Source organism: Maylandia zebra, linkage group LG4 (assembly GCF_041146795.1).
Source record: "Maylandia zebra isolate NMK-2024a linkage group LG4, Mzebra_GT3a, whole genome shotgun sequence".
NCBI classification, from domain to species: domain Eukaryota; kingdom Metazoa; phylum Chordata; class Actinopteri; order Cichliformes; family Cichlidae; genus Maylandia; species Maylandia zebra.
Window position 1 is genome coordinate 16,396,084 of NC_135170.1, and position 15,131 is coordinate 16,411,214.

General features: G+C 40.1%; 1 protein-coding gene across 1 annotated transcript; it reads right to left on the reverse strand.

Annotated features, from left to right (window-relative positions):
* Positions 1–4,652: 4,652 nt before the first annotated feature.
* Positions 4,653–8,452, reverse strand: nptx1l (neuronal pentraxin 1 like). The gene is made up of 5 exons (XM_004560681.3): positions 7,864–8,452; positions 7,378–7,585; positions 6,499–6,743; positions 6,208–6,387; positions 4,653–5,875 (listed from the first exon to the last, which is right to left on the reverse strand). The coding sequence occupies exons 1-5, from the start codon at positions 8,305–8,307 to the stop codon at positions 5,654–5,656; spliced, it is 1,299 nt and encodes a 432-aa protein (XP_004560738.2). The 5' UTR covers positions 8,308–8,452; the 3' UTR covers positions 4,653–5,653.
* Between the last annotated feature and the right edge of the window lie 6,679 nt (positions 8,453–15,131).

Below are 15,131 nucleotides of genomic sequence, written 5' to 3' on the forward strand. Positions count from 1 at the left end.
ACAGACAGTCAGAGCTTTCAGATGTGTAACAACGGGATGTTCTTCGTAGCAACTCTGAGATTAAATTTAAAAATCTGAAATTTGGGAGATGACCACCCCGCTTTAAAATAAAAATAGTATCAGCACTTTTGCAGCAAGTGCTACAAAAACTAATTTCTTTACAGGGATGGAAAAAAATAAAAACTCTCAGTATCACAGTTTTCCTATTTGTGTGATGAATCTTTTTTCCATTAAAAATGCATTCCTCTCAGCAGCATTCATCAACAGATTGCCTGTGTCATCAATATTACTTTTTTTCCCCAGCAAAAACAGCTCTTACTCAGCATCAGTGGGCCAGCTAAATTTCTCTCAGGCCCACATTGGGCTTTTGTTTGTTTTTCAGATCTGTCGTCATGAATTTTTCATTAGCCACTTGATGAGACATTTCTTGTGTTTTCCTTAAAGTATAAAGCACAGTGAGCGGTGTTATGGTGTGGGATTTTTTTCCACTGTGCAACTGCTACAGTGGCTTTGTTTTCATTCTGGCAGTAGTCAGAGTAGTTTGAATAAATTCATCAAAACTTAACCCAAATGGACATTTTTCACATAACAGCAAATACACTAATTTAGCAGTTTAAGGATATAAAATGTTTTTGTACCTGATAGAGATGTTTTATTTTATTTTATTCTTTAAGCTTATTATTTATGTTTAATAGCCTGAAATATGTTCATAACTATGTACTAGATTACAGTGACATTTAGTATCGAGACACTCATGGTCCCCAGAGGACAAACTGGAATGACTCTAATCTACTGACTGTCTTCTATGAACCTTTATGTTCAGTACTTTGATTCAAAACTGCTCAAAGAAAAGTGAAATTCTTACTTGGTTGGAATTGTAACCACTTCTCCCTTCAAGATAACCTCCTTCTGCACCTCCAGATCACTTTCAGCACTTCCAGCTTCCACCTCTGCTATTTTTGCTCTACAATTCCACTGAAAGCTCCTTTCTGGTTTCTAAGTCAGCTCATTTCATTGAGTGATAATCCTTGAAGTGAAAAGGGTTCTTTGTCCAGGATGGATGGTGCAGAGGATAAAAAATATGGAAGCACTGTGGGTGTCATTACTTTTGCTAAAGGTTATACAGTATGTTCTTTAATTACTCCCCAGATAAAGTAATTCATTACACTGCTTGTTACATTACTTTCACGTCCCTCTTTAACGAGGTCTGAAATGCACTGTTACATAATTACTAGTTAACAATATAAAACTGAGCTACATTGCAACATGCCGACACAAACACGTATTCTAACACAAAGCCAGCAACACAAAGCAAAGTTAATAATCACCCAAATTAGACTTTAAAGCAATTGCCACAGTGATTCTACTGTGGAAATACGTACAGGTGGAAATGGAAGCTACATACAAGCCTGACTGCTCATCAAGGTCTCTGTTACTTGTGGGAGGTCAGGCTCTGGCTGCTGAGCTGGGGTCAGCGTACACTCAGCTTTAACGTCAGTCTGGCTTCTTTGCTAGCTTCGCGTTAACAACTTGTCTCCAGATGCTTGCAAAGAACATGCTGTGACTGAGTATAATGCAAGTTTTTTTTATCTGTCCTTGATGCAATTTGCACTTTAATATCTTACTCTTGTTCTTTCCTTATATAAAAACAAAAGTAATGCTTGTTTCTTCACTCCTTAAAAGTTTGCCATCCTTATTGCACACAAACCAAACTCAGGTGTGCAAGAAGAAGACCCATTTGATTTTTTTTTTCTTTCTATCCACCTGTTGTCCTGATAACTGAAGAACCTTTGCAACACAAGTAACAGCACAATGGTAACCGGAATATAATTACTGAATTTAGTAAAGAAATGTATTACACTACTGCATTACTGAAAAATGTCCTGTGATTACTGTACTTTTGAATTGCATTATGCCTAACATAGCATTTTGGGTAATTTTGAATAAAAAAATTAAGTCTGTTTTTGTAAATCTTTAGCATACTGTAACATTTAAGTAGATTATCTGTGGTATGAAACCTCATGCTAATCAGCTAAAGACTGGAAAAAACACAAGCTGTTAGCCAATGAACGAGTCAGACACACCCACAACCATTAATATTTCTCTACACACCTTAAGTGTATCGTTGCATTTCTGTGCCACTTTTCACTAGATGAAGATCTAAAACTTAGCTTCTATGCTAGGATTTAAATTGTGAACAGAAATGTTCGTTTATAGTGTGTGAGTGAAATGTATGAAATGAAATGAATTTAATAATTTCACAGAACTGAATGAAGTGCACCCAATACCAGATGTCCTTGTTGTCTACAATGCCATCACCAAATACTGATTTTCTGTTTGTAAAAATATTGCAGCTCTGTCTGCATCTTCACTGTGCAATTATACAACAAGGACACTAACACATAATTCTTCATGAAAAAGTTTAAATCATCAGTCACATGTGATGGATTTACGAAGGCCAAAACATTGAAGTAAGAGGAGCCAGATATGGTGGAAAGTGAATCGCCTTATATCTGACATTTCCTCTGAGCTAATTTGCAGTGGAGTGCATGCAGACGCAAACCAATTAAGGCTCAGGAAAGCTGGGGAGAGGTCAACAGGCTGGCTATTATCTTGCTGTGCCAAATATATACCTGACGATATCTGGGGCAAGATTTGGGTCAAGAAAAAATGACCTGAATCGGACTGATGTGGTCTGTGGATCAACGGGGCCAGGTGGATGTGGGTAAGAGAGTAGGAGTCGATTTCTAACGAAGACTCCAGGGGCCACGCGGCAAGAGTTTATACTGTGTGAATGCCTGTGTGTGTTTCATTATGTGTCTGGATGTACTGTTCCCGTCCTGTGATTGTGAAGAACCTTTAGCTCGTTATTGAAATCCAATCTCATTTATGTCAGAGTAGCTGTCTGCAAAGCCTGTGTACTTGGTACAAGCTAAAGCTGGTCCCTATCTAAAGGATACAGAATAGAAATCAATTTGTGGGACGCATGACCTGACAGCTGTGGGACTAAATGACCTCAGAAACAACACTCTTAGGACTTAATCTCTGAGCAGTGTCAGCTATAATTCGTTTGGAGAGAAACTGTATAGACAGATGCATAACTTCTGCAACAACCTTTACTTGACAGAAACAGTCACGTGTTTGCACTACATGTGCAAGTATGAGCGTGTCTATATGATACTTTCCACAAGTTATTTCCCTTTAGTCTAGACACTGATGTAAGCAGTCAACAGCAGAGGTTTCCTTGAACTTCACAACCTGGAGATTGATTCTTCAATAAAGCAAGATGGTGTTTTTGAAACTTGGAGGAAGTTCACTTTCTCAATGCTCTCTGTTCAATCCTTCAAGTCCAACAAACAGATGATGTTCTTGTCTTTTCAAGTGATGTTTCATAATATATTTGTCCTCATGATATGTAAATGACAGTGAGATTACTGTATAAGGAATATTTATGATGAGAACAGAATACAGTGCCTGACATTATATCTAACGTAGTTTATCTTCAATTCAATCTTGGTTTAAATGGATTTGTACTGGATTTTATGAACACCACACAAAAAAAGAATCATTTAATGATTTAGATTTTTTAAGGTCCCTTACAAATTTTGTGGGAATCAATTGAAAAATCCAAAGCTTTAATCACTGAACCTTTAATAAATCTGCTTTGTTGCTTTGTTTGTATTGAGTGATGACAGAAGGATACTTTTTAGAGGCGTAACGGGACCTTTTGGGAGGAGAACCGTTTAATTGTAATCTCTGGTTCACTTTTGAAGATGTTTTTGTTATGTTGACAGTTAAGTGTTTTAAATGAAAAATCAATCCTACGTTTAAGCTGGTCAGCTTTTTGCTCTTGCTAGCATTTTATCTTCGTACTGTTAACATGTCTATAAATTTGTAAAAACAAAAAGATTTTGGCCTGAAATTATTTGTTGCAACTATCTGGATAATCCATTAATATTCATAATTTTTTTTCACCTTTTAAATTATGAGATTTTTTGCTTAAACTGTAAACTGAGTATATCTGGCCGCCTGATGGGCCAAAATCAAAAACTAAACTTTTGGATTAAGCTTTTCTCTGTATGTTTTAACTCAGTTGGCCAATTGATAACTAAGCAATGAATAAAATAATGTTCAGAGCTATTTATGTTGTGTAATTACCAGCCCTAAAATCTGTTAACAGTTCTATATTTGCAATCTTTTGCACATAGCTAGGAATATAGCTTTAAAACAAAACATTCAGTTCAAAGTTAATGGGCCATTTGCTAAACGTACATGGCACATACACCATATAGGCAACATTTAATGTCTGTCATGTTTATTAAGTTATATATTTTTAGAAGTTGTAGATCTTAAACATGAAAAATGTTATGCTTTTGTTGTTTGGTGCTCATGGCTGCCCCTCCCTGAGCCTGGTTTTGCTGGAGGTTTCTTCCTCTTAAAAGGGAGTTTTTCCTTTCCACTGTCACCAAGTGCTTCCTCGTAGAGGGTCATTAGATTTCTCTGTATTATTTTAGAGTCTATAGAGTCTATAAAGCACCTCGGGGTGACTGTTGTTGTGACTTTGTAGCATATGTAAATAATAGTTAATTGAATGTTTCAAAATTCACTTTTTATGTCTTTTGTGTAAAAATAATTATATATGTACACCTGTATTTGATTCAAGTATCACAATTTATTACAAAAACTAGAACTTTTTTTCATCTGTCAGTGTTGCCATGCTTTAAGCATATAACAATACAGTATAAAACCTCAACCCAAAGGTAGAATAGTAAAAGCAGAGATCATAGATGCTGACGCAGCATTACAGAAGTTAAGACATGCTGTTACTGTACAGGAAACATTACGACTGAAGTACAAGCATCTGTAAAATGTGCCATTGGCATCAGTGATTTGCATTTTACCATAAGCAATCTGACCCTTCCTCAATTTAAAGTGTCACAGGAAATGCCCCCTTGGAAAATAATTTACACGAAAATAAATACAAACACAGAAACGCTCTGCAAATGATCATGGATGTGCTGAGATATTTTTCAACAGCCCAAGGCACTCAGGCTCAAACATTGGCAATAAATATACATCATTCTTCAGACAAATCACGTCAAGCAGGTGTGGTTAGAGAAAGAAGAGTGACAGAGAAACAATGTTGTCTAGTTCGTAACCTCTTGAAGAGCGCAGTCCTTTCAAAAAAACAAAAGTCCACCTGGCCTTTTTTCACAGTGAAAATCGCTGGCAGTCGAGACAGAAAAAAGACATATGAAGGACTCAGTCATTTTGTTGACTAGTGCGACATCTGTTCTCTAAAAACTACATTAACCTCTTACTGTATTTTTGATGCTGGCCTGTCATTTTGGTCTCTGAGGGCGACCTCTGCTCACTAGAATGGCATCACCTGCTCCTCCCGGATGCGCATTCAAGCACCACAGGGTGTCGGAGCGCTCCCCTTTTATTTTTCAGTGGCCCATCCCACGTGAGAATCTGGTAAAATATCTATCAAACTGCCCACAAGTGATGTTTTCAAATATCTATGACAACCCAGACGCTATTCACTGACACAATCTCCTCAGATTGGCTGACCTTTTGAATGAGTTTACCGAGGCCGTGACAACACTGGTTTTAGCAAAAACCACTGAGCTTCTCTTCCCTGCAGTTCAGTTCAGTTGAGCTGGCGACAGGCTTCGAATGTCCACTTCGAGGCACCTCCATAAATATCGAGGCTGGTCTCCATCCATGCAAAAACGTTGCCCACTTGCGCTTTGCTGCTGCATGTCGCTAGATTGTAAATTTCTCCCACGGACAGTTTACGATCCCAGATGTGAAAATTTGCCAGGTCTCCTACAAAAGCTTGCGTGGCATCGAACCCTCCTCCAAGCGTGTCCTGTGGCAAACACAGTTTGATATAATAAAGGATGATGAGCCTGCTTCGTGAAGAGAAACCACAGTCTCTTTAACTATTTGGATGTTTATTTGCCAATCCAGTGGGATTTTTTGATGAGCTCTAACCTTATCAAATTTAAAGTATTCAATTTTTAAGGCTCAATGAATACAAATTATCCAGCTGCTTACATTTTGTTGTAATACAACATAAAATACTATAATGTATGATTTGTTGTGTGTTACTAAATCATGAGAAATAACATTTTTTTTAAAAGGTGCTTCTTTCGACTGGCAGGTGTGGAGCATTAAAACCAGGCTGTGCTTACTGCTTACCTGCTCCTGGCCAAGGATCAGCAGGCCCTGAGATTTGATGGGATGATACGGAGCCAGGTTTTCTCCACTCCCCCTCTTGACACCATCTTGAAAAGCCTCCCAAACACCATCACGAGTTGTCCAAGTCACGCAGATATGATGCCACTTTCCGTCGTTGATGAGAAATGGCAGCTTTGCTACCTTTAAAAAGTTCAAATGCAGGAATTATCAGACCTACAGTGGAAACGAGAATGTCTTACAGTCTAAAAAAAAATCGAGTGTTATTCGATTTTTCCTGCGTTTTTCTCGTACCTTGTCATTTATTAGAATCTCCATTGGATTGTTCCCCCACTCTATGAGAACCAGCTCGTTGGCTTGTCCAGGAACTGCGTAGGAGAAAGGTGTGCCCACTCCCGGGGAGGCGTTGGACTTGAGCCACATGCACACGGTGAGGGCATACATCTCTGGCAAACTCGTTTTCACTTTTGCGTACATGTAGTTGGTCCTCAGTGGGAACGTGAGCTGAAATTTATCCAGCGGCCTGTTTTCTCTCTGACCTGCCGTAGAAGAAACAGGAAAACAGGCTTGAACTCGTTTTAGAGGACGTGTTCTACCCCACACAGATATATCATTCCTAGTGCTCACATCCTGGGAATATTAACTGGGAATTATACGTTACACAACACATCCACAATGGTGACGCGCCAGATTTGTTTTAATCTCGCGTGCTAAATCCATCACAGGAGTGGTAACGCTGTTAACGGCCATCTCTTCTTTTCATATTTGCCCGCACCTCATTGACTATATTTAACAGAAATCGCCGTAGACGGTTCTTCCGGAAAAAAGGAAGAAAGAAAAAGAAAAAAGCGAAAGAGAGCGAGTGAGCGGATGTTGTAAATTCTCGTGTGTCTCTTGGAGCAAATGGCGGTGGCAGGTCACTTAGTGCATGTTTGAAATGGTCTAATCTGGCCAGAGTGGGAGTTGAAAACTGCGGGATATACACTGTCCCACCGGCTTTGTGCTCAACATTAAATCGGATATATAATAATGTAGCCCACTATCCTAGATTGGACCCCCCCCCCTCCTCTTGACTTTCCATTTTTTAAATCAATTTTCTTATGATTGCTTGATCGTTACAGTCCCCAGCCCATATTGCTTACAACTAATCCACCACCAACTCTTTCCACTTACCTTTCTCCAGGTCGGTGATCCTCTGGTGTAGCGATGTGAGTGTGGACTCCACTCTCCCACGCTGCTCTGTCTCATTGCGGAGTCCGGGTTTGCCCTCTTCGATGCCGTTCACTCGGGACAGCACCTGCTTCTCCAAGTCATCGATTTTACTTTGGAGAAGGTCTTTCAGGCTGTTTGCCTGCACCGAGTTGTTGCTTCTGCTGAATTGCTGTCAGGGGGTAAAAAGTGCGCATTTAGGTGAAAAAGGTTCAGATTCCAGATTATATTTTATTTTGGAGGGTCACTGCCGTAAACTTGAACGAGCAATTTAACCTACGCAAAGAATGTTTTTATGTTCATTTATGTTCACACTGCGAATTAATTTTAATAATCTAGACTTGTTAACCTATTGTTTTATTATAATTTTTGTATGTTTTCCATCTTATTTGTCGCAAAACGAGCTGTACGCAAAAGTGTTTATATTCTCCCCGGAAACTGCAGCCCTACCTCCAGATTCTCTAATCTCTGCTTCAGCGACTGTAAAGTCTGTGATAGTTGCGTCAAAGTGTCCGCGGGGCCTCTGGACACGTCCCCCATCGTATTTTTGGTCCCCGCTTCTTTCCTCCTGCCCCCGGGCCGCGCGTCCCCGAGGTCTGCGCCGCTCTGGCTCTCACACCGAGCCAACTTCGAGGTGAGCTCTCTGATAGTCTCTTTTTGGTTCATGATCGTCTCCTTCTGCTGTAAAACCGTCTCCCGCAGCTGCATAACCGTGGCCTTCAAGTCCTCTCCCGGCACACTGTTCTGCAAGGTGGCCGAGCATATGTCCATATCCTTGGGTACGGACGTGCAAATGAACTGCGTCTGTCCGCCAAAGTCTTGAGACGAGCTCTCCAAGAAGACGCAGGAAAATAGAAAAAGTTTCCAGCAGATTTCTCTCTTTGCGGCCCGCATGTCGCCGTCTGCGCCGGGCTTCACTTTTTATTTATTATCGTCTTTAATTCTGTGCTTTATGAGCCGCAGTGACTTTCGCCAGTGTCCCCCTTGTTGTTGTACTCCGTCTCTGCAAGTGCGGCAGGTTTTTATACAGCGTGCCCGGTTCTGCGCAGAGCCGCTCTCACTGCATCACAACCGGTGGGAAGGGAGGGGGGGTCGCGCTGCCCCCGTTTAAAAGGCTCCGGAATCCGCGTCACATTCAAGAGATGAAACCCATTTCGCTCGCGGACTCCCACGTGTTAAATCTTTCATGGCTTTGGCTGTTTGTCATTTCTCCCCGTGTGATATTAATCTGGAAAACGCTGATTTGTAGATGGTAGTGGTTTGGGAGTTGGGGGTGTTGCTTTGCATGGCGGGGTGCCAGCAGAGCCAGCTGTGTTTTGTTTTGTTTAGGGTACACCTAAAGACTCTCTCTCACACACATGCACACACTCACACACACATGCTGCGGGTGGATGCAGAGATCAGAAAGTTGCAGCAATTTGTGGCTGAGAGAGAGATAATGTGTGTGTGTGTGTGTGTGTGTGTGTCCCACAGATTCAGCACCGGGGACAGCTCCCACCACTTTACAGTATCAGCAAGAGCAAAGAGAGCGGCTCGTGTACGCGTTTAGTTCGTTTGAACGTGGAGAGCGTGTTTCATGTTTTCGTTTCAGCCTGTTTCTCCCGCTGTCATCTGGATCATACATGTCTATCTCTCTCACTCACTCACTCACTCACTCACTCACACACACACACACACACACACACACACACACACACACACACACACACACACACACACACACACACACACACACACCTTATTTATCCCCAATGACCCGCTCTTGCAGTCAGTGGTCTGCTCTGCGCAATAATTATCTCAATAATTCAGTTTCTAAAATGATAATCTGTCCCCCAGCAATTTAGCCCATCTATTATTCAGGAAGGGCATTTTCCCTCCCGTTTCTCACTATCTTTTTATTCGGTTGGTGATTAAAATAAAATGAAAATACTGCAATTCAGTTACGAGAACATATTGTCTTTCAAATCAAATTTGATCTTTGGAAGAAAAAAAAAGAACACAGGCAGGAGAGACAGGACTCCACGTGACAGACGGATGTTTGACAGAGGTGGTTAAATAGGTCATGCCATAATTACTCTCATCTATAGTGGGTCTCTGGGTTGTAGTTGCAGGTGCTTTTTTAGGTCAGGAATTAACACTGGATGATTCATTTGCTATATAACTGTGGTGTTAGTTTTATTATTGGATTACAAGCAAGTAGTCAAATAAAAAGTGTCCTGTTAGAATATTCACTGCTGTGCAAAAGTCATGAACCACACTTCATGACTTTATAATTTGGGAAGTAGGTGCAGTGATTTAATGAAACCTGGGCAACAATACACAAGGGAAAAACAGTTTATACAATTCTAATGAGCTTGAAAGTTAACATTTGGTATGACAGTCTTTATGCTTCAGCACAGTCTGAACTCTCTTAGGGAGCTTTCTTGTCATTTCTTTAAGTAGCTCTCCAAACTTCTTGAAGGACATTCAAAGCTCTTCTTTGGATGTTGACTGCCTTTCTGTTCTGTTCTCTGTCTGTCTGGGTCCCACACTGCTTCAGTAATGTTGCGACCCAGGCTCCTGGGAGGCCAATCCATGGCTGATAATGCAACCGAGTTCAGACCCCTTCCAGATGGTAAAGCATGATGGATAAAAAAATCTGTTGGTACTTTTCTGAATTCACAATTCCATCAGTTTTGACACAGTCCCCCAAACCCCTGGCTCATTTGCAGCCCCAAACCATGCCAGAGCCTCCACCTGTCACAGGCTGGGTCTCTGACCCAGCGCTCTGAGTTCATGTTTGTATTTGTCTCATTTTGTTATGTGATTTAGTTTGTGTTATTTCCTATCTGCCTTTAGTTTAGGCAGTTATTATTCCTGGGTTTTCTATGTTTTGGGGTTTTGTATTTATTCATCACATATTAGGTCTGTTAAGTTGTGTTGTCATGTTTTAGTATTTCCTGTTTTATTCTGACAATGTCATGTGTTCTTTGTTTATTGTATTTAGCTTTCCTCTCCTGGTCCTGTCATTAGGTTTATGTCTGTCAGCTGTTTCCCCCATGTGTCTCCACTTCCCCTGATCACCTCATGTATGTATTTAAGCCCTTTGTTTTCTGCATGTCATTGTCAGGTCGTCTGCTCATCCATGTCTCATCTCCAGGTACCCATGTCAGTTCATTATGGTTAAGGTTTTTCATGTTTTGTTATTAGTTCACCCAGTTTAGGTTATTGTTTAGTTTTCACCCATGCCCTATTATTTTGTACCCTTGTTTCTTGCCTTATTAAACGGCTTGTTTTGTTAATCCACACCACGTTTTGGTCTGCGCTTGAGTCCTTCCCTGCAACACATACGGTCTGCCCCAGCCAGACCGTGACACCACCTTTGTTCAAGCTTATTGCTGACAATTTGAACAAAGAATTTCAAACTTGGATTCGTCACTCTAGAAGACATGTTGTCACGGATTTTCGGTCCAGTTCTTGTGTAATTTGGCATAACTCAGCCTTTTCTCCCCGCTTCCCTTCCTTAAGAATGTCTCCTTGACAAGCACTCTTCCACAGAGATCATTTCTGATGAGGCTTCAGCAAACAGTTGATGGATCCACCGATGGTCCAGCTGAATTTTCGTAGGTCCTGCATCAGGTCTTTGCTGGATTTTTCCCTTTTTCTTCAGGACATGACTTTTTGATATTGGTCATCTACCACCTGCTATGGACATTCTTTTTTCAGGCGTATTCTTTATTTGTTTTTCCAGCACTTGTCCAGTTTCCCTTAAATTTTGTCAAAATAAAAACACTGAAAGACTTTCAGGAAGCCTGGAGAACTACCACTCAAGACAATGTCTGACTTCTTCAAAGTGAAATATAAAGAAATTAATTCCAGCTCAAGACTTTTGCACAGTACTTTATGTCTTTCTTTGCCTCACTTTTCACTTGTCACATCACTGTGCTTCTGTGTCATAATATGTGACATAACTGAGCATTATCAGGATTTACGTATGTATTACGTGTGTATTGCTAACTTAATGTCCCCTGAACTTCTTCTCTCTGTGGATTACAGTCTATTTAAGTAATGCAGCAGAGTCTACTTTAAGTGGAATGAAAGGCCAGAGAGGTTTAGTGATTTTACTTTCCGATGTTAATCACTGATAGACGCTCTTTCATATTATGAAAAATAAAGATGAAACCAGTGAAAATGGTTTCTTTTCAGCATTTTAGTTTGGAATGAAAGTTGTTATAAAAGATGTTAAGGTGATGTAACTGTTCGGGTAGAGTTGCAACTGGAAGGCCGCTTATCTGGAGGTTTTCAGGGACGGGATGAACAAAGTTACAGAGGAAAATCCAGGTCAGTGGTCAAAGCCATTATATTTTGTGAGAGACCAAGCAGAATTCATCAAACCTTTTTGTGGAATTTTCTTGCAGCAACACAACTAGAGCATTCACAATACACCAAGCCGAGAATGTGGAAAGCACGGGGCCTATTACAGAGAAATGGTTCTTGGGTGAAATATAAACAGACAAAAACCCCAAAACTTTGATACATGTTGTGCAACATGAAGCCACGCTCTTTGGCCCTCCCAGGGCATCTTTACTGGCAGCGCCAAAGATGTGAGTAAACAACTTTTTGTCTCTTCAATATCAGCCATCTGGTAAATCTGTGCTGGTTATGTAATTACTGACAATGGACCACAATGCTTTTTTTTGCGTGTGTGTTTTTTACTAAGTCTATTCATTATCAGTATTGCTTCCAATAAAGTGATTTGCCAGAGCTGTAGCCATTGCCGAAATGTGCTAGTTAATGAGCCGAGTAGACAAAGAAGTGAAACTGTGTTTTTATTATTTCGATTGACTTTATTCCACATAATCAGGCAGAAAAACCTAGACATCATCTACCCTGTGGGGAAAAGAGAGCAGTGCAAAACGTCCAAAGTCTAGCTCTCATTATAAATTCATTATTCAGGGCTTCCCACATAAACAAGTCTCGGAGCCATATGCTTAAAGTAGAAAAACCTTCTGTAGCTCCTCAGAAACACGCTGCACCTCTTCCCTTCACCTACTACTCCCGCCACTTCTCCTCCCTCCAGTCATGTGAAACCCGAAGAAGACACTTGAAGCAGACTGTTGTTTTGAAGAATTTCCAGTCTCTCAGGTTAACATTTTCCACTGCGTGTCACAAGTTCAGCCTGTAAACATTTCTGTTTTGCTGTGACTGCTGCATCAGCTATTGAATTAGTAATGTACTTAGCTGTGCTGTGCGTGAAATAATATGATGGTTTGGATAAATGTTTATTTGCTGTTCAAGTCGTTGTGCGAGAGGTGACAATCAGTGACTCTGGAGATGCTAATCTCACGCAAGCAGCTGCCAGTCGCTCTTATCACAACCCTGTTCGGTATCACTGCAGCTCTGTCGGGGATGTGCTGCCAGGCCTCTGTCCACCTGTTCTGGTGAACAGCTTCACCTTCTAATAGATTCAGACACAGAGGAAATGCATTCTCCAGCACTGGGGATCAATACTTGTAATTGCACATGCTGTCAATGTGCAATATGGTTTTTCTCCCTGATCTCTTTCCTACGTTCTGCTAAAGTGCTGCGATAATCTTTTTGGTTTTAATTTGTCCACTGACATTGTATAATGCTAGGGGTCTAAGTTCAGTAAACTGTAACATATCATACTACAAAGTGTGTATATAATGGTTTAAATTACTAATTAACATAGCAGAAAAAGTGTGTTTCTTGCAAGTCTTCTTGCAGTAACTCTTATACTGTGGGTAAACCTGTTTATTTTCTCTTTAAATTGTGCCACACATATTTTTATGCCCAAATTTGAGCACACTGGCCCTCTTTGAGAAATCAGGAATTAATCAAGCATAACATTTATTCGCTAAAAATTTCAAGGATAACAACCATAATTGCATTTTAGCATTAAAACTGTTATTTCGATTAAAGCAACGTCTGCATCTTCATGCACACATAGTTTGACCGTTCTTGATTTAAATAATATTTTTGGAGGCAAAGGTCTTTTGTGTATTTATGTAAGAATATCTTGCCAATACATTTTCTCATTTCTGCTGTGAGTTAGTAATAACAGTAATAAGGTCAAAAAGATCAACCTTGGCATCTATGAGTAAGAACACTGGGAGAATTTAAAATTTCAAGTGTGGAAACTCAACTTCTGCCCTCAAAACTTTAAATTAGAGTTTAAAATAAAACAAAACAGGCTTGTAATGCAGACATCTGCAAAGTTTGATCCAATAAAAATGCAATTCAGTAACACGAGTGGTAGGTGGCTATATCAGCGAACATGCACACTTTTTGCAAACTTTTGTAATAAACACTTCCTGAAGCCAATGCAGGGGGCCCCGGGGCCAGAGGAGGTGTGTATTTTTATCGACACACACATGCTACAGGTATGTGTGTGTGATTATTATACAGATACACACCCATTAATGTAGCAAAGTAACGCTAACATTGCAGAGCTTTATCACCTCGTCACTCCGCTTCATTAAAGCTGAACCCTTGCTGTTTGAATCACACCAATTAGAGAAACATTTGAACACCTAGAGTGGAAAGATATTTACTGTATGCCTGAAGAAGCTGCAGGTTAGCGCATTCTGCTGTTTTCCCATTTTAGCGTGACCACTACTGCCACTGTGTCTGATAATTACTGGAAGGTATTTCATCATTTCCATGAACAAAAGCCTAATTAAGCCGCCTCTTTGTGCAGCAGGCCACAGCCATCCTCACTATTCCAGAGGAGGAAAACACTCTCCATTTTGGGGTCACAGGAACTTTACTTTTTAGGAAAATATCAGACAGCACAAAGTCCAAAAAAAAAAAAAGCCCACAGAGTCTAATTAAAGTAACGACATTTTACTTATAACTTCTCATCACTTTTTTTGGTGATGGTGTTGGTGGGATGGGGATTATTTGCCTTATGGTGGGCAGATGGAGTTTTTTCATACTGTATTGCTTTCCTTATGTTTTATTAAAGGTTGTGATTTAATTGTTCGTTCCTTCTGCATGAGCCGAGCAGCCATCTGAAATTGATACAATGCATCATCTGACATCGGGATCATTATCTGCGCAACGTGGCAGTATTCTGCTTCTGCTTCAAGAAGATGAAGAAAATATATTACAGTGTGTGCGTGGAAGTGTTTTTTTTTCCTTTCTCCTTCCGAGTGCTCGGAGTACGCGGTGATTTGATACAGAATGCCGAAAATTACTGTTATGAATTATCAGCATTTCTTTCTTTTTTTAAAAGATTTTACAAGTATAGTCATTCATCATTTAATTCTTCTGATCTCATCTGCTGTCAAATGCATGCAAACTGTGAAGGCGCTGGAATATGAACAGAAAGCTTTATGAGCCGCTGTTGGTGTATGAAAAAAAAAGCAAACCGCCTTTTTTCGTAATGCAATCATACCACCACCGAGTGTCTTTGCTGTCACGGGCATGTTTAGATTTTATAGATTATCAGTTATTATGATGACATTATTGGTTTTTCTTCCTCTACACTGACTGTGTGCTTGCATCTGTGTTTCCTGCAGTGTTTTTTGTTTTTCGTCTCCTTCAACCACAGCCAATGAACTGATCAATATTACCAGCTTAAAAAGAATCAGTTATTTTAACATATATTTTTAAGTAAATTGCTTCTTAATCATGCATCAAACTCTGTTTTACAATACTGTGCAGTTCAATTAACCAATATTATGCTCAAACAGTCGGTCTATTTGATTTTCGTG

Bases quoted from the DNA above. Each gene is read 5' to 3' on its own strand.
- nptx1l (XM_004560681.3), bottom strand. From the start codon at position 8,307: ATGCGGGCCGCAAAGAGAGAAATCTGCTGGAAACTTTTTCTATTTTCC. The intron at 7,586-7,863 runs GTAGGGCTGCAG...ACCCCCTGACAG, and splicing joins AGAGATTAGAGAATCTGGAG to CAATTCAGCAGAAGCAACAA. The intron at 6,388-6,498 runs GTACGAGAAAAA...AACTTTTTAAAG, and splicing joins AGATTCTAATAAATGACAAG to GTAGCAAAGCTGCCATTTCT.